At 40.7% G+C, this 20,379-nt stretch overlaps 1 protein-coding gene across 1 annotated transcript in view; it reads right to left on the bottom strand.

Annotated features, from left to right (window-relative positions):
* Positions 1–20,377, bottom strand: part of LOC103781654 (zinc finger MIZ domain-containing protein 1-like) — a gene marked incomplete at its 5' end in the record, with an annotated part of 34,007 nt that extends 13,630 nt beyond the window's left edge. Inside the window, 14 exon segments of the mRNA XM_008949371.1 lie at positions 460–528; positions 2,287–2,354; positions 2,711–2,871; positions 3,412–3,517; positions 4,733–4,943; positions 8,564–8,705; positions 10,048–10,222; positions 12,522–12,704; positions 14,840–15,028; positions 15,031–15,150; positions 16,152–16,247; positions 16,250–16,364; positions 17,845–18,062; positions 20,300–20,377. Coding sequence (XP_008947619.1) covers positions 460–528; positions 2,287–2,354; positions 2,711–2,871; positions 3,412–3,517; positions 4,733–4,943; positions 8,564–8,705; positions 10,048–10,222; positions 12,522–12,704; positions 14,840–15,028; positions 15,031–15,150; positions 16,152–16,247; positions 16,250–16,364; positions 17,845–18,062; positions 20,300–20,377 — 1,931 coding nt within the window.
* Positions 20,378–20,379: the final 2 nt, after the last annotated feature.

The following is a 20,379-nucleotide window of genomic DNA, read 5'->3' as shown; positions in this document are numbered from 1 at the left end:
GAAGTTTCTGTAAGTATATGCATGGTAACAAATGTTCTGAAATGTTCTAGTATAAAACAACCTTAAGTTTTACTTGACCTTTTACTCAAGTGTGTGCCAGAAAGAAGTTTTAAAGCCAACTGTGAGAGCATATTTCTGTATTCAACCACACAATGAAATCCAAACATATCTATATGGCCCACCACATATGAATCAGAGGGACCACTGGTAAACAGAAGAAAGCATTTAATCCTCAGTTCTCACTCTTCTCTCTGCTTCATTGGTGAGGCTGCCATCGAGAAATAACCCAAACAAGATCTGTTAAGTAGATGGCAACTGATTCACTGTATCAGTAGTTCCACAAAATAGAATATTCAAGTTCAATCACTACAGCCTACTTTGGTGTGACTATCTCAGTGCTCATTAACATGACTCCTTGTTGCTTAGCCTTGGATATCAAAAATGAGTAAGTTCACTTACTTTTGTATAGCATTCAGAATACCCCACATATACTGGTCAACCTCCAAGCCTTCCAGCAGAGCAGTTTTACTAGAAAGGAAAAAAAAAGGCAAACCTCATGTTAGAATATTGTTACTTGTGTAGAAGAAGGATGGCAGGATGGGTTACTGAAGAAGTCAGCAGACTGGGATCCAGCAACTTACTATCTGTAACACAATTTAGGAATAATATGGGGCAAACAGTTTTAGTAATTTTTTTTAATTAAGTAATTTTTTTTAGTGAAACATATTGTGAATTTAAAGGCTTTTCAAGCACAGCACATCTCTCCTGTACACATCAGCTAGTACTACTTTTTTTCCAAACTGGAATATTTTTTTTGAGCCACACTGTAATATTGCTTCAAAGCCATATGTATTATAGCTGTTTCATTTAAGATCAGCACAGATGGGGACAGAACAAAACCAAACCAGAAATTATTTTGTTATGTAGGTAGTTAGGTCTGAATGCAGGTGTTCAGACTCAGAGAAATAGGGCAAAAATTTTGGCCTGGATTTGTGAATACATAAATTAAGAAGCCAGACATCCAATTCTTGTGATATTTTTAGCCTGACTTAGAAAAGATTCAGGTAGTTCAAAAAGAACACCTCCACTTCAGGACACATATCATGAATAGTCATTGAAATAAGCTTGTGTCAATCCTGCAGCGTCTACAGAAGCAGGTAGAATGGACAATCTCCACCCTTGTTTATATCTAACATTGGCTGGCACAACCATGACTGAACTGGAGACCTGCAGAGATGAAGTACAAGCTGCTGCAGCTACAGCTGCTTGAGCTGAAGAGCCTGGCTCCTCAGCAGAGGCTGGAACAAATTGTATTCCTGTGGACTGAGCACAGTAGGTTACAGATGCTGAGCTGGTCTGCAGGCTTTCTGTGATTCCTTCTGCCCAGTTAAACTGAGAACAAGGAGTCTGTAACCACTTCAAAGCTTTTTGTTCCATTTCTTCCGCAGTATACTAGCTCTCTGGTCAAAATGTAAGGTTGAAAGCATGCCAAAGTATCCCTCTTTTCCTTTAAGCAATCACTCTAAACTTTCGCTCCTCGGAAATCTTCTACCTTTCCTAAAATCAGCCTTATTCTGGACTAGAAACCTTCCTGCTCTTATTTTAATTTGCATTTGATGTTGACTTTGACCTTGGAGGATCCAACTTGATTTCCTACCTAGTTACTGGGAAATGTTGCAGTCACTCCAAAATTCCCCTTCCTTGAACGCTGCCATTAACTGCGCATGTATGTGACTCACAGCACAGTACCTGAGATGGCTGTTTGGTGTCCTTTACCTGCATGGATGCTGAACACTTTAGTCCCTACATATTTGAAGTTCAGTAGTTTGGGCATTAACACATGAAAATTGTACAAAAATAACTCTAGAATAGACTATCCATTTTTTTTCCACATCACGTTGTCTGATAGTTGCTTATACTTCATCATCTAGAGGAAAACAAATTCTCAGTTCATTTGTTTATGTAGATACCAATCTCATCACTGTAAATAGCTGAGCTTCTTTTGAACTCTACACAACCCATTGATAGCCTGTAATGAAAGCTTGGAGATGTGTTTTGTGAGAAAATATCTTTGTTATCTGTTCCTAAATTTCAAACAATCCAAGGTGCTCCCTCAATTTATTTAATATTGCAAGGATTCTTATTGGACTTCACGCTGTTAGGTGATTGTAATACATACACCTTATCTCTCCATACTTCCTTTTTCTCCCCACCATGGCCTTAAACACTCTATGAACTCAGTCAAATTGTTTACAACTGCATTTCATGTAGTATGGTTACACTTACTTGCATACCGGACACCTCCAAGTTCCTCTTTCACAGTTCAGTTGCAAGTAAGATTCCAGATCGAAGCACTAGGTAAGAGAAAGAAAGAAGAGAAAAACAAAATCGGAAAGATAAAAAGATGAAATCAAGGGAAAATACTGTATTAACTGAGACAACAGTAAAATTGCCATGAAAAAAAAAGCCTATTGGCGCTGAAAACGAAACCAAATAGCTTACTTTCTCCCTCTACATGAAACATATACATATATATGTAGCTAATTATTTAGGTTGATACACACAAAGAAGCCCCATTTCACTGAAGGGTTATCCTGACCTGGTAGCCACTGCTGCCGGCCCGCGACACCCTCCCATCCGCTCGCCAGGCGGAAGGTGCCACAGCAGCAGGTGGCCGAGGGACTGCTGCCAGGCTCTGGCACCCACTCACCTGGACGTGCTTGCAGTCGTGACCCCTTGCTGGGAGCTGAATCCGCCGGAATGTGATTGGACACTTCAGAGACACTTTAATAGCAGTCTGCTCTACTCCATCTTCCCCGTTTAGTGTCGCATTGCCAGAGGAAGCTGCTACGCTACTGAAGTTCCTCTTTACTGTGCAGGAAAGAGGTATGTGTGAAAAAACACACGTGTACTGTAAATTCTAATGTAGAAATCTGAAAGACCAACACTTTGACCTTTAAAGGCCAATTGAATGGACAATTTATCCACATAGGTATATTCTGTGTAATTCAGAACATTCTCCTGAACAGACAAGCTATCATGCGCATGCTCATCAGCTGTACCCTCAACCAAATAAAGTTCCACACAAGCACTTAAAGCACCCCTAAATAAATAAATAATCGTTCAACACGGGGCTTTTAGGTAAGTCAAAAACAAAGACGGGGGGAAAGCCAGACAGATTCTCCTGAATGGGAGAGTTGTCACTGGGAGCTAAGCTTGGTACTTTGTTACCCCCAAACTAAAGAACCTGAGGATAACAAGAATTTAATCTACACACGTGATGTTATGGAAATTCCTGACAAGCGCAGCTGAAGGTTTTCAATAAGCAAGTAAATCTTGTATGGAAATGGCTTATCAAAATTGAACACAGGCATTCTGGAAAGTTATCACTCACACAAAGTAAAAACTCACTCTTAGTGATACAGTGTTCTGCTGGGAGGAGGCGTTTCTTTAGTAGACCTTGAAGTACAGAGCGAACTGAGGGCCGGTGTACTAACTGCAACACGAACAAGTGAGACTGAAAGAAAACACATTTTGTTACCAAGAGAACCAAGCAGACACAGCCAACACACCACTGAACAGAGCTGCATTATGCCCTTGGACACGTGGCCTCCACAAGAGCCTGATGCTTCAGTACGCAGACTGGTTCTGCTCTGCTGTGCACACCCGCTCCCCGGGGGATATTCTCCACGCTGCGCAGTACGCTGCTCTGTGCTCCAGGAGCATGGCCTGTACAAGGGCTTCCAAAAAAGCAAAGGTTTTCTGCATTTTCCCCCTCCTTAGTATTCCTGATACATAGGGCTGGGGTATTCATCTCGGACATGAGGGTTCACTTTTAAACTCCTGGATTCTTTGAGATAGTCCAGCCTGCCTACCTGCCTGCCTTTGAGACTAAGCTGGAAGAAGCAAAACCGATTTGCTTACTGATCTGTCTGGAACCAACTGAATCTTCTTCCCCAGCACAGAGCTTGTTGTGGATTCACAGGATGCTGCCCCTGCTCTTAGCCACCAGATGAATGACTTTACGTAGAGAAACACCAGTGTGAAGCAAAGCAAAATAGGTGGATCACTCCTTGTCAAAGTGCCTCACACTGTGTCCTTGGGACAGGTAGCAGCTTGCTTTCTTGTCAGTGACAACAGAACAGTCAAAAGCTCAAACTGTATGTGTGCAACAATCTCTATTAAAAATACAGTATTCATCCCTGAGAGTAACTAAACCATGGAAAAGGAGAAACAGGAAAGCCACACAGTCTAGATTGCACCATGGAATGTGAGTTTTTAATCTGAAAAGCTATTTGAAAAATCATCACCACCAACAATGATTATGGAGCTGACGTTCTCATGTCAAGCCAAACACAGTTTAATACCCCAAGTAAATTCAATTAGTACCAGACAACAGGCTGCAGCACAATAATCAACTTCTACATTAATAGACTTTAGCTGCCGTGTTACACATGCTAAATAGGTAGGAGATCAAACTCCCTTCATCCCCTAAGCCAGAAGCCTTGTCAGAGACATGGGAAGGACACCACTACATTCTACAAAAATTCAGCTGCAAAAATTTCCATATTAGCACTCTGATTGTGTCAACATCATCAAACAAGCACCTTACCAGAGAAATGTATGGGAAAAAAATGAGAGTAAGGCTATTGAGGCTAAGGCAACACTTGCAAACTGTACTAAACAGCAAACTCAGCATCAGCTGCTGCAGCCGTGAGCTCAGTGTACTTACACAACAACATGCTGTGACTGTAATTTGAATCGTGTTTCTTCCTGGCTGGCAGACATGCTTTAGGTGCAGAGGTTTATGAGATGTCTTGTTGTCGCCACGTTCGATGGTAAGTGGGGTTGCATTAACGCTGACCTGGACTGAAGCTGGCCAGTTTGTGTTCATTTGTCTGTCTTCATGGTGATAGCACTTGAACTGTAATTCCAAGTCAGACCTGCACAACAACCAATAAATCTTCCTTTAACTTTGCTTTCACATTGCAGACGGAGTCTGCTTTGAAGCTAGGAATGCTTTTTCATTATCGGGTTGCTGCTATAGAATTATTGCCAGGAACAGATGTAACATACTTTCTTCATAAAAGCCCTTAACAGAAGCAAGTCACGATGAATTAATGATGCAAGCATGCCACAATGTTGTCATTCATGTTTTACACTTATAAAGGTCTTTGTAAGAGAACATCTCAAACCACTTTGCAAAACTAGACCATGAAATCATCCTGCAGAAAGAAAAACATTAACATCAGGTAGGTCCTTCCTGTGTGTTAAGAGTTACAAACAAGAAAGTGATACGCTGCAGTGGGTTGTATTGGAAGACTGTTGCACAGGAAGTTCCACCTCAACATGAGGAAGAACTTCTTTACTGTAAGGGTTAAAGAGCACTGGAACAGGCTCCCCAGGGAGGTTGTGGAGTCTCCTTCCTTGGAGACTTTTAAGACCCGTCTGGATGCATTCCTGTGTGACTTGCCCTAGACTAGATGGTCCTGCTCTGGCAGGGGGGTTGGACTCGATGATCTCTGGAGGTCCCTTCCGACCCCTAACATTCTGTGATTCTGTGACTGTGGATTCTTCACTCCTTCAGAGCATTTAAAAAAGCATTTGAATGAACGCTTGTCAGACAAAATACAGTTACATCCTGCCCTGGAACTGGTAGATCTACTAAGATAAAATGACCTCTGTACATCACCCGCTCTGTTTCTGAAATTCCAAATTAATAAAGCTGTGGATTAAATCTATCCAATTTAGACCTTCTTTCAGAGCATTATTTCCTCCCACTTCTCCAACGATAACTTCCACACACGACTTAGCTCCTCAAAAATTAGTTTTATAACACCTCCAAAAAAGGAAGAGGCTGAGACTAGGCTAATCACAAATTAAGTGGGTAGAGCCTATGACTTCAGTTTCATACATGGATTTTTAACTTGTGTTAGGAATGAGTAATTTGAAGAAGAAATTTATAAGAACATGAAGAACTGAAATGTCAGGATTCTGCTGTTCATGACAGCAAAATACAGCTCAATATTTATCTTTTATGCTTGAAAATCTAGGTGCTCATTTCTTTATCTTGCCTGAAGGAAGATACCCTTGTAAGATCCCCAAGGAACAGCTCATTCAGGAGATCATCACCTTAACTGCCATTTTCCTTATCTAAAAGTAGAGATTTCAATTCTGACTTAACATAGTCTTTTCTGGATTGTAAAACATCAAGACTTAGCACTGGGTAGAAACATGTTTGTTTGTTTTTTAAAAAAAAAAAGGTACAGAATACAAATTACCTGACCTTTCAACATAATTCATCTATATCACAGAATAACTATTCTGAGTTGGAAGGGACCTTTAAAAATCATCTAGACCAACCCTCAAGTCTTTCCCAGCTTTTTTTCAATATTTTATTAACAATTTTTTGAAAGCTCTCACTGCAAGATCCACTGTAGATTCTCACCTCATAAGAATACGCTGCAGTCACCCAAACCTGAAGAAAGGCTTGGCACTTCTGACATAAAACCCAAGCAGATTAAGCACGTTCCTGAGGACTCTGAGCAGGCCTGCTGAATGTCACAGAGTGGTGACAGAGCTCAGGAGACCCTCATGTTCTCAGCACACAGTGTCTCCACCATGGGATACTATTAATAACAGAGCAGTGCTAAGACTGAAACAGCTTCAAGGAGACATTTTTCTCTGCCTTCAACCTTTCTGCTTCTTGTAACCATGAAAAGTTCCCAGCAGGGAGAAAAACAGCCGCATTGCTATTCATTATGTGTGTACACGTGAGAGGTTTTGCTGAATATTTTAACTGGCAGACAAATATTCAGAATTGGCTTGATTCCACCATTCTCTCTAAAACCAAAATCCATCCACACATGTGACTAATTCATTTTTCTGGAGTCCATCCAGCCCTGAGTTAAATGTGAAATAACTTCATTACAGGGCCATCCGTTCTCCCCACTATTAACAAGTTTTTCTAAACAGCAGACCTGTGCACAGTTTACCTATGAGTCTTCATTAAAATAAGATTAAATAAAGGCTATGTGTTTCGTGAGCTAAGGAAGAAGGAAAGAATAGGTATTAAGAAACAGCCTCATGCCTCAGTGCAGCACTATAAATCTACTGAATGAGCCAGCACAATCCCCAGTAGTGATTACTTATTAATAAGAACGGGCAAGTAACTGCCAAAACTCCCTGTGCTGCGAGTACTCCACGATAATGAAATGCAAGTAAGCAATAACTGACCTCAAAGTTAGGTGTTAATTATTGGATGTGGTCTGCCTGCAGCCTCCCCTCCCTTCCAAACCCCAGGCTCTCTCAGAGTAGGGGGGCACCGCAACCGCAGGGACTCCTGCAGCAAGCCTCAGCTTTCCAGCCAGAGTCCAGCCCTGGGGCAGGGAGCTAAGCACACCTCTTTGCCCACCTCACGCCCTCTGCCCTCCACACCATGAAAATACAAGTCTCAAGTTGATTTCAGTGAATGGGAAGAAGATCCTCATGGAAGATTACTCCCATTAATGTCAGGGAGTATTTGGTCCAGGCTCAGAAAGAAACTGAAAGTGAGGCAGGCATAACAGAAAATGTACTTAAGATGCTGCATTTTACCATTTTTTTTTTTTTATCTCATCTGCTACACCTGTGAAATAACCTCCACACAAGACCCTGAGCAACTAGCCAGCTTCCACAGTGCACAGAGACAGGCTCAAAGAGTGTAATCAGCAGACAGGATAAACACTGAAATGCCTCTGAGAAAAACAGAATGAGGAGACAAAATTATTCTGTGGTATTTAAAAATATACAAATAAGAAAAATTAAGACTCTGATTGTTATTTTATCTAAAGCCCTTCCATGACCATGGTGGAATCAGTACATAACCTGAAATCACTTAAGCAAATCTTCATTAACTGCAGGAAAGTACCACCTAGGAAAACTGCCCCTCTGTGCTTGAAATTAGTGCTCACTGTAAGTAAAAAACAGAAGCCTTTGTATGTGAAAAGCTATGCTCTGGTATTTCTCACCTGTTCTTAACTTGTGGAGTCACAGGATGGGGAATTTAGGAAGTTATTTTCTGAAAGTTTGGAGGATTTAGCACTTTTCTTTCCAAATGAATTTGCGAAGCCTCTAAATCAGGTCTTTGATTAGTGTGTTATTTTTTATTAACAGATACTCCACACCATTTAATTTAAGCCTAAACTGTAAGAGGCCACAAAGCACTTAGGACTTCAGAGTCTCCCAAATGGAAGTTTATAGTGGAGTCAGTTGTGCACATCCCACACCTATTCCACCCAGACTGGAAAGGATGAGACAGTTGCAGTGATTTCTCAAACACTGCATTCCATACACTATCGGCAAGAAGATGCAACACAGATCAGTAAGCATCTTACAACATTTTGTCTCTGGAAAGTGACAGGTGAGAGTATCTGTGAGTTAAAGGGCATTTTTCCTATCTAGGCCACAATTTTGGAAGTGAGGTTCAGGGCAAACCGAAATGAAGTTCATCTAGCCTTGCTACTCCTTGATCTCTGGCTGTAAGACTTCCTGGGAAGTCCTCTTCCCTCCTGCAAGAGCTCACCTCCACATCAGCGTCTGATGAACAGTTGGCCGTAAGTGAAAGACGTGGTTACTGACTGCCAGGTTGTGTTCCAGCCGGAAGGGCTCCAGCACAACTCCATCTCTCACGGGAAACGTCAGGCGCAGCTCATCGTTGTGGTTGGCTGGGATCGAAGAGGGAGAGAAAGTGTGAACTTTCCCTTTAGCATCTGCAGTGCAATAATAATGTGTGTATTTATACAGAACAGTAACAAATGGCACAGTGATCTGCTACTGGGTCTATCTTAGCAGGTTCATACACTCGAAAAAGAAAATCACAAGTAACTACATCATCTAACTGCTACACGTTACGGGACTCCAACTGATAGAGATGGCAAACCTAAGTCTTCTGTTCTTCCACACTTAACATTAGGACCTGAGCATTCTGGCCACAAACAGAAACTGGGCATGGCAAGAATTCCTGTTTTTTCATACTGGGTAGGTTCTGTGTCCAGGCTTACTCTGCTGGCAGAAGACTGACAACAAATCTCTTAATTATGGCAAACTATAGTAATCCTTATTTTTTCACCCTGTGAACTGTGATCAACATTACTTAACTAGTTGCAACAGCTTCATCAGGTGGAACTATCCAATGACCAAACACACTGGTATTCAATTACTATGTTATAAAACAAGGTTTTGTGGTAACTTACAGCTAATCTGTAAAGTTCAAATGTCTTTAAATGTTGTGTTTGTGCCCAAATAAATACTGCAGGCCACCTCCTTCTACTTCATTTTTCATCTATCCTGAACTCCAAACATCAGCTGCAAAGTGCTAATGCAGCAGCAATTATTTACAGAAAACAGAAAGGTTCTCCCAGTTCCCTAGTAAATGATATCTCCTATTGTTCATCCGTCACTTCAAAACCTGAAATATCTTGTGCTAGTATACAGCCAGATATCTTGTTATTCCTGCCCCGTTCCCAGCCAAATGCAGCTGTGACGTTGAGTGGCTTTGAAAGGAACATATATCAATTTTTGGCACACTGCTGAATATTCTTAACAAGTCTGTACGGATCAAAATAGAGACACTGTTATAAATATTCACATTTTTGTGCTATTCTGCAGTGAAGTTCAATGAATCGCTCTGCCCTTGAACAAAACAGACCGCCATGGAAGTTCAGACAATAAACAAGCCTACCAAGCACACACAATACGATTCAAAATCAAGCGTTTCATTCTCAGGAAGTGTATCAAAGGAACACTTCAGGGGTAAAATCCTTACAAGTTTAATCCAGAAGAACTTTTCAGATACTCTGTTTCAGTTTGGGATAGCAAACTTTCTCTTTCGTATCCACTGGGTCTAGCGATCCTGCACCACACATGCCACTTCTGGCAATTTAGCAACCCCAGATTCTCCCAGAGTGGCAATCTGAGTTAGCTTCCAGACTAACTGACTCTGAAATGGATGTGGTAGAGAACAGAGGGACAACAAATTACTGCGGGGGCATTCTATTTGCTACTCACTTGGAGGTGGTGGTAAAGCATTGATATTTGGTTTAATGTCAGGTGGGAATGGTGGTTTGACATCCTGGTTAGGTGAAAGGTATGGTGGAATATTGCTCCCTGGAGTCATAGGTGGTGTGGGGTTTCCTGGAACAGGTGAATGAGGGTAATTTGCCACAGGTACAGGCCTTGATGGCTAGAAAATAAATAACATTGCATTGTTATTACAGCTTGAAAATAAGAATAATAAGCCTTGTGAACTGCACTGCTATCAAACACGGAAGACTACAAACAAGGTAGGGAGGCCCCTCTATCTCTGGGAGGACAAGGAACCACAGGATGACCCATGAGGCCTTGGAGGAAGAGACAGACCAGGAGAGCAAAGCAGGAACTGAAAGCAGCAGATCAGCCAGCTTAATTCAGGCAAAGATCAGATAGAAGCAAGGCTGCCAAGAGGCTTATCATGTTCCTCTGAATGCTCTCTTTCCAAAACCAACCAGCCATTTGCTTCAGTTTTTCTACACCACCCCAACCCACCCAGCCCTTTGTCTCTCCCTGGCCTCCTCCCAAAATAGCCCCAGTACACAAAAGCCTACATGAAAAATAAAATCCAAAGACATGCAATTAGAATGTCTGTGTCCATTTTACTTCCATCTATCCTTTCTTCCACTCCTGCTCAATCCATCTAATCAGAATGGAAGATCTGGGGGTCAGGGGATGTCTTTTATTCTCTATACCTACAGTATGATTCTGTTCTTAGTTTGCTGCTGAATAAGACAAACTAAGAGAAAAAGGACAGTTAAGTATAAATAGTAGCTACAATATTAGAACACTACTGGTTTTGTTTCTTGTAATTAAGGGGATGGTTGCAGTTAACAGAATAAACCAATAACAATGATGTGAAGGGTGCCGACACTAAAAAAAAATGTAGTTGCATGGTACTGTCTTGTAATAGCTTGTATATCATAAGCACATACACCTGAGTGTCATAAGATGGAAATCTTCAATGACAGCCAAAGAATGAGGACTTCAAATCTGATCTTATACCTAAATGCTGCACTGCTAGCCTAGGATACTCTAAGGTACATAAGAGAGCTGCATTCTGAAATCTTAAGTCATTACATTTCCAACACCTTTGTTTTTTTTCTTTAACGCCTACAGTGACTATTTCCACAATCACTACAATGCAAAAGTTCTGGTCCCGTCTGTGGCAAGCTGGAATCTCTCCCTCAGCCAGTATAATCTCCCTTCTTACCCAGGTCTCTTTTTTTCTGTTTCCAGATCTGTTGATATTTGAATACAAATAGAGGATGCATTGGAAATACCATATTCTCTGTCAGAACTGTCCTCTAAACAAAAAACTTAAACCCATTTAAAAACAACACATGCAAAAAAAAAATCTGTCTCTTCAAAATTTCACAGAGATCTTCTGCTGTTTATTTTAGTGTGACTCCACTGGAATTACAGTAGTTGAGAATCTGACTCTTCTTCATGTTCTTCCTGGCAGTGTACTGCAAAACCCACCACAATGCAACAGGCATCCCTTTGGGTACCACAGTGGACAGCCTGGTTGCACACAGAACAGATGTTCTATAGTAAAGGGTATTGTTTGCCTTTTTTTCCCCAATGGTGTTTTCGGTGTGAACCACACTGGAACAATCCTAGTTCAACACTAATGTGCAACATTAAAATTCTTTTATTCCACACTCAAAATTAGAATGTAGTCCAGAGACTTCAACAACTAATGCTTTAAATGATGCAGATCAAAACATCGATGGTCCTCCCCATTCTTACACTCATTGGAGTACCTGCATGCAAAAGGTCACTTTTGTGTACACTTCAAAGATGTCAAACCTCAGCAAGCCCTCACTACAAATTGAGTTTGGAGAATATGAAGTCCTCAAGATGTAAACGTAAAACAGGTTTTAGCAACATTTTAACAATTCTAATTCTTGCTCAAAACAAGCAGCACAGAGGGGGAAAAAGGAGAAAAAAGGAGGGAGAGGTCAGAGAAAATCATGCAAGCTTCCATTCAAAGATGAATTCTACAGCTGGAAGAGCTTTTAAGTTTGGGCTGGCTTAATCCAACAGTGACCGCTGTAAGTCTGAGACTGGATACTGCAATATGGAACTTGTTTATTACAAATTTCTGAAGTTGTACTCCTGCAGGGTGCCATGAATATGTGAAAATATCACACATGAATCCCATTAGGTACTTCTTTTCACAAGCTAATTTTTAAAGTGAAACCAACATTTTCATGTAAAAGCCTCTGTAAAAGCTGCAGAAACAACTTTGTTTTATGAACTCCTCTGAAGTCACAATGCACCTTGGCTGATTGACTTGATTCTGTGATATTGAAACTATTAGTAAATACACTCTTTATCTTTTTATCTCTTTCCTTTAATTATGTAAAAGCAGGTTCTATGAAGTCATTAATGTGACTTCATTCATAAATGCCTACCAGAACCCAACAAAATAATCTAATAACTCTTACCTTGTAATACTGTCCCATGTTGACTGTTGGAGGAGGGTACTGCCCTGTGTTTTGCTGGCTTGGCATCCTCTGTCCTGGATAGTTGGGAGACGTAAGGGGTCTTGGAGGGTTGGGAGTGGGATACTGACCAGGCTGGTTTGGAAACTGGCTATTTGGTCCATACTGCTGGTTTCCATAATTTGGCTGTTTCATGACAGAGATGAAAGAAAATAAAGATGTTTCGTGCAAGCAGCTGTCTTGAATCGATTGTTAGCATACAGGCAATAGTGGCATCAAAACAAACAAAAATCTCCTCCAGGTGAATACTCCTCAACTTAGTACCACTCATGCCTAAACCAGGGCCTTGATGGCTGGAGATGAATACTCGAAAGTATAAAAGTCCCACAAACCACTGTGGGATAAGAATGCCCATGTACCTTAATACATACATTACACTCAGCCTCGCAGCTCTGTCACAGGGCAACATGTTTGAAGAAACCAGAATTACAACCAGAAGCAATGTTCACAAAAACTGTGTTTTTGCAGGTGCTACCAGCCCCAACCCTGGGGCTTCTTTTCCAGACGGAGAAGCACAAAAAGTAACATCAAAAAAATAATCCTGAAATGGCCAGAGAAGTTGTGTTATCCCTGTGTGTCTTCTCAACACAATGGCTATGCTGGCCTTGTGCTAGAATGTTTGGCAATACCTTAACTAAAGAGAAGCTATTACTGGCAAGAATACCTTGCTAGTGCTAGCTGGTACTCTACCGCGGTTTTGGCATCAAACTAAAGAAAATTAGAACTTTAATGGTAATAAAATGTCAACTTGAAAAATTAACTGTTTAGTAAGAAGTTTCCACAATGAAGTTTTCAGAACCCAATAAGCAAAGAGTATCTACGGGATCTACAGAATTCCAGCTCAGTAAGCATCTAATATTTAGGGCACTGGTCACTACTGAGTTCTTGGAAACATGCTTATATTAATTTACAATGACAAACCTGCTTCTGAAGCAGCACAAAAGGATTTATAGTCTTTCTTAAAATATACAACTTGAGATAAGAACTATTTGAACAAGCCACATTCTGTGTCTTCCTAACTCTAATTGTAGAGTAAGTGGCAGTATTTACAGAGTGAAAAGCCCCCCCAGAAGCACATTACTTCCCTTCTTGCAAAAGCACATCACTATTCTATTTACAAGTTTGTTGGTTTTGTTTTTTTTTTTTAATAAACCCCCCAAAACACTAGCTTTCAGACCTGGAAGGAAATGTAGCTCAGTAATAAATGTTTGCTATATCTTCTGCATACCATGGAACTCTGCTGTATTTTTTCTATAAACTCTTACTACCAATATTATAGTCAGGGTAATATCATAATATTCAAAGCTCTACAGCTGGAGTTATAACTGTTGTTGTAGTCTCAATTTAGTACAGAATTTCACCAGAAAATTATCTCTGAAGCCAGTAACTGGTGGCTAGATTTGTAAAGGCATTTAAGTGCATATAGATGCTGACAGTTGGTAGGCTTCTCAAAAGCATCTACTGCTTGATTCACACCAATTTGAGTAGTAAAATGAATTGGTACTTTCTAAAATCCAAAAAGCTCATCTGTCTACATCTTTGGTTATTTAAATTTCTTTAAAATTTTGACCCAAGTGTTTTGTCCAACATTGTAACACAAGTCAATGGTGATATAATTTTGTCTACAAAGCCACTCAGATCTCATATAACAGCATGGGAACTTCAACAGAAACACCACACTCCAAATAAACTTAGATAAATGCGGACAAAGAGGGATTTGAGTTCAATGTGATTTATATTCATCTCAACACCTATGAAAATTAAGCCTTGAGAAGTATGGGAAGCAACTGCTCTTTAAATAAATGTTACTACTATGATACAACGTATGCCCTTATTTCTTTAGAACAATAAAACCATCCAAGAAAATGCAAATCAGATGTATTGGGCTTAAATGAAGTATTTCACCTTCAACATCTCTCTTAAGTTGTTATGTTAAATAAATCCACTCCTGTGAAGAAAGTCTGCTAAAGGTCTACGAATTCACCATCTAGCATGAGACTCTTAAAGTGACATTTTGAGGGCTCAGCTGGTTTCGGGCCTTTCTTAATGACTGTCATCCTGACTAATATAGCAAGGACCAACTTGAATACTTTAGAAGCTAAAAAAGAAGAGCTGCTGCCACTTACATTTTAATGGCAGCACTCCTACTAAGGCTGGAAGAAAGATGTACCTACCTTATAGGGATGCACATCACATACTACCCAGAATGGTGCAATTTTCAGTCAAAATAAGTGTCCATAAAATACAATCTATTTTATTACCTCTCCTGGGTATGGTCTCTTTATGCCCTGTATAGGCAAAGACTGGGGGCGTGGGCCTGGGTAGGCTTGCTGAGGCATCCTCTGCCCATGGGTGCTGAAGGGACTCATTCCAGGAGGTCGAGGCTGGTTCATGCCTATGGGCGGCCCACTCCTGCTGGAAGGTGTGATTCCTGATCCCGAGATGGCATTCACGCTCCCATGCTTGCTGGGTTCATGTTGCCTGGCATAGAAGCTGGGCCACGAGGACCAGGCTGGTTCATAAACTGGTTGTTGTAAGCCTGAGTTGGACCCATCTGGAAAGAGGAACAAACCTTCAACGGAAGAAAAAAAAAAAAAAAAAGAATAAAATGCGACATGCATTTAAAATGGGAGGAGGGAGCTGAACATGCTTTTAGGGGAGGGAAGAAGGGGAGGATTTATGTCGCATTTTCCTTCAATGTTCTCCAACATTCGATGGGTGGTGATGTTATTCATAAGAAAAATTCAATTAGAATTGTAGAAGGCATAAGAGAGTAAGACAGACATAAGTCTATGGTGAACAATTAAATTGTTTAAATTGGTTAGTCTTTTACTGTAAGGTAACAGGCTAGGAAGTTGGCTGTGTAAACACAACACCACATCACAAATTCTAAGACATTGTGCTTCTTTACATCACTTAGCATATGGGCCCATATAGTTCAAAAATCAGAGAGGTAAAAAAGCTAAGGACAAAAACACCCGAACTGATCAAATCCTGGTTTATTTTAAGAAAAAAAAGTATTATGTTAAGTCATGACACACTGGAGGCTATGGATCACCAGACACGCATCTCGCATAGCTGTCCTCACAGACAACACTATTAAAAAGCCAATCTCTTTTCTACCGTTGTTTCCTGTTCGAAGGGAAAAAAACAACCACTCAATTGTAGTTGGCAAAATAAACAATTACCCAAGTGGCACAAAACCTATTCCAAGATTCTGGAACATTTCACTGAGTACTCAAATTTAGAGGTTCACAAGGCTGGTAAAGACAGCAATATTACTTCACATCAGATGCAGCTGTAACTTTGGGTAATTTTCAATTTTTTTTTAAGGGGCAATACCCAAACTACAAACGACAGCTAGGCAAGATTTATCAGGAAAACCACGGGAAGCTGGACCCATACCTACACACACACATTCCAGCAGTTTCTCGTAAGCATTTATAACCATGCTCATGCACAAAAAAAGAATACAGTAGGCACTCTAATAAGCAGGGGAGTAAGAAGGACAGCCCAACTCCCTGCAACGGCCCAGATTAGGCAGGTATGAAGACGTAAGGGTTACTCTCTTACCGGTCCGTACTGGTTCATGTCCTTATTCTGTGTTTCCTGAAGCGCTGCCACAGTGGCTGTAGCTGTGGCTGGTGGTGTAGCAGCGTGCTGTGAGCGCCGGCGGCGGCACCTGCAGCAGCAGCAGCAGCAGCAGCTGGTTGGGTGAAATCAGCTGGTGGCCTCGTGTGGGGGGGGATCCCCATTCCTGCAGGCGTATTTGGGCCTCCAGGATAACTAATGGAAGAGAAGAGAGAAAGGGACAAAGAAAGGCAGAAAGAAAGGGAGGAATAAAAGGGAGAAAAAGAATGAAGATGTGCCTGGTGGATTTTGTTTTGTATGCTGGTGTGATCCCCATCTGGAACTGTTCCAAAACCATGTTTCAGTGCCTAATGAAAGCCAGCAGGACAGGGAATTAGGTGTGTGCATGAGATACAAGTGTTGCTCAGGTGCAACAGCCATAGGGCTGCCACCAGGACTGGCAGGCACCACTGTCAGTCCTTGGGGGGCCACAAACGGCTTCACAGTGCTGTGGCTTACTGCCCAGTGGAACGGAAAGCCTGGAAGTTAACACATGCTCCACTTCCAAATCGCATCGGGGCAGCCACGCAGCAGTGTGAACAGAGAGCTTCTCCACTACAGCACGTTCACCTGCCTCAGTGGGGAATCATGCCAAGTGTTCCTCATGTAAAAGCATTCCTCACCGGACCTTTGCAGAAAGGCCAGGAGAAACCCAATGCACTCAGCGCTACTGGATCCCACACAAGGTATTTTGCAGTTTCTACCCAGCTCTCCCACAGATCAAACATTAAGCTAAACCACGCTTTTCCCACTCTGAGACATCAACCATCTATAAATATGGGCCAGTATATCCTGCCCATTTTAGATTATTAATAAAGTCTATTAATGAATACAATTTTCTACAAGATTAATACAAAACTGAAGAAACTGACTTGTTCAAGGTCACTCAGTAGATCAGCAGCAGAGATGAAAGGAGAGATAAGTTCTCCAAGTCCCAGGCTTATACTCTTCACACTAGACTAACTATGCTAACAACATTTCAGCAGGCTTTGCAGAGGGGTCATAAATAATAGTTTCAGCTAAGTGCACCTACCACTATTGTTTACAAAACAAACAGAGTAACTCAAACTGTAACAAAACCCAGAGTACTAGCTTTAGCTTATTTAATGAATGCAGCATTTACTTCCTCAAACACACAGCTTGACCGTTCCTCTCAAACATCTTCACTGGCAATCCTTTTAAAAATCCTGCTGTGGAGTAAGTCTTTGGGTAGAAACATCCCATTGCATAGGAATCTGCTTTGCCTAATACCCAAGCTTATTCCTCCCTACATATGTAGAAATTACACCATCAATACCTTTCACATCCTGGCCTTATTAAATGTTAATCATGCCTAAGCCTGTGGTCTGTTTAACAATCTCTCTTAATTAAAACTTTATTTTGGGGGTTTATTAGAGCTAATTGATTGACCTACACCACTACCATTTACTGTGATGAATTTCATTGCAGTTTGGGTAGCTGATTTCCAAAGCTGTAAAAGCAGCATACACTTCAGTTAACCAGCATAAAATAGCTAGACTTTATATAGCTACACTTTACATAATTAAAATAAGCATGTGACACTTCTGCCAGGTCACTAAAACATGCTTCATCAACTATTTATATTCATTTTCCACCTTACACATGTAAATCTTACCTGCCACCAAAGCCTCCACTTCCAGGATAATTGGGTCGCCCATACATGCCCTGCTGTATGTATGGTTGAGTGGAGCCTGCCTTGGCTGAAAATTGTTGCTGTTGTCCAGCAAACTGAGGGGAATTGATTCCAGGGTTGCTAGCAGTCATCCCAGAAGCCATGGGATTTCCTGCTGGGTTCATAGGGTTGTTAGCATTTGCCATTGGATTTCCCAGCACCTGTGAGTAGAAACATCAGAATAAGGCGCTGTGCCTTGAAATACATCAAGCAAATTAAGTTGATTTACTGCAATTGATAGATTAAAATATAATCACCCCCTACACTGAACTGCAATGAGCATACACCTTTATTGATGTCTAGGTGCACATTCTTGGTGATTTCTCCGTTTTCCATTTCCAAACAAACAAAAATTTTTGATCTCTAATTAGCATTCACAGGAGATTTTTAACTAGATGGAACCCATACTAACACATTTATGGAACAGGTTACAATAAGGACCTGCTAAAACCATGCTCTGTAGGTGACAAATTCATCTGATAAACAGAAAGTTGTTGTTTGCTTGGTTGGTTGGGTTTTTTTTGTGTAGGACTTTGAAATAACTCAAAAATATTCAGTCTCACTGGCATACTGCAAAGGGTACTACAGATTCAAAAACAGTGAGAGTGTATTTCAGTGGCTTAACTTGTTCCTGAATCTAACTCTCTTCGAAGTGTACAGAAGACTGTTAACCATTTTTGTTCCTTCTTAGAAGTGAGTCCTCTATTCTGTTTTGAAAAAGACTTAGTTTGCTTGTTTGTGGTTGGTTTTCTGAATGATTTGATTTTTTTTTTTTTTTACATTGAACAAAAATTTCTGTGATTTCCACTGAGATGTAAGTATGGCTGTTCATGGATCACCTGTACAGAAATCTGTTTCCTACTTGAGAAGAAATTTAGTGATCATGATTTTAGCAGACCAAGTCATCAGCTTTTGGAATTTGTGAAAGGGAATCAGTGAGCCCAGCTCATTCCTTTCCCTCCGAGACCAGGAAGACTTACAGAAAACCCTGCCATTCATTTCAGTCTGCTCTGAACAGCTTCAATCAAGCTTCACCTTCCATAATTTCACCCTTCCTTTGCACTGATTCTGAAGAAGGATTTTCTTCTTTTTACCGCAGCACTTTCTTTTATTACACATTCCTCTGAAGTATCATAAAGAGTTCAAGCAATGTAACAATGTTCTTATGATAAAACAAAACTCTTACGGGTTCGTTTTTTTTTTTTTTCTTTTCCCCCCTTGCTTTGGTCTTTTTAAGTCTGAAAGATTTCCACAAAAATCATACTTCCATTTTCTGGCCAATACATAGACCTACTTGTTTACTCTGGTGCTTCTCATAAAAAAAAAAAAAAAAATCAACAATAAAGACATGATCCTGTAACTGTTTCCTGTCTTTATTTTTTGAAGAAAGATTTTGCCAAAATAAGTATTTACATAACTGCCATTTAAGTATCTATACAATTTGGCCTCTGAATAATTTCTTTTTCAAATGGCTCAATCATAATAATTTTGCTTTAATTTTCTGATCAAAATTAAAATACGTTTTTAAAAATCCACGGAAAATTTTGCACGGGATCTAACGTCACTTGAAAAAGGCAGAAAAGAGATTTATGTACCATTTGCATCCACTAAAGATGGTGATGAGCACTTCATTTATGTTGTAAGCAAAGTGTAGACTGCCTGAGAGCTTGATTTGTGCCAGATCCGTTGGAAAGCACCCTATCACAAATAACTGGTTTCTCCTCCAATGAAAGGGCTTCCTTTTGTATAGCCTAACTCAATCTACATTGCAGGCCAGGGAGGTAAGAGTGGAGAGACCAAATGAAAAGCGGGTCAGTATGGCTCTCAGCCGGAAGCCAGGAGCTCACGCTCCAGGAGCTCCAACGCATACTGAAATATTTCAGCGACGTACAGCAGTATGGACAGAAGATGTTACAAAGATCACAGCCTATAGCATGTAGTGAGCTCCTCAGCCTGGGGGTACACCTGGCGCTGGACTTCACCAGCCTACAGGTACGATACAATGCCAGGTAAAATCAAAAATAACTGTCATTTGGTGAATCTAGATAGAAGTTTTATTTTTAATACAACAACTCTTCAAATTCAATCTGAATTCCCAAGATGTTTGGAATTACCCCAAAATCACACTTCTAGTGTTGAAACCATACACTGCAAAATATGTGCTAAACCCAAGCAACATCTGTGTGCAGCTAAAGGTGTTAGTGACTCAAGCTCTCAGACATCTCCTTTCCAAAGCCACCAGCGAGGACATGACTGGAAAAAAAATGCACCATGAACAACAAAGAGACTGCACTGTTACATATCCAAAGAGGATTTCCTAAAACACTTTCCGTTTTGCAAACATTCATGAAAACCCTGTATCTGGGGTGGGTGGGGAGAGCATAAAAACAAAGCTTACCTGGCTTTGAGAGGTGTTAGTCACACCCCATACTGTGGTGACCACTGATAGAGAGCCTGGAGGCTGGTTGGTATTTTGCT

The sequence above is a fragment of the Merops nubicus genome, unplaced genomic scaffold (genome assembly GCF_000691845.1).
Source record: "Merops nubicus isolate BGI_N331 unplaced genomic scaffold, ASM69184v1 scaffold4591, whole genome shotgun sequence".
Lineage (NCBI taxonomy): Eukaryota > Metazoa > Chordata > Aves > Coraciiformes > Meropidae > Merops > Merops nubicus.
Note: the sequence above shows the minus strand (reverse complement) of the source record. Positions and strands in the feature narration are given on the sequence as shown.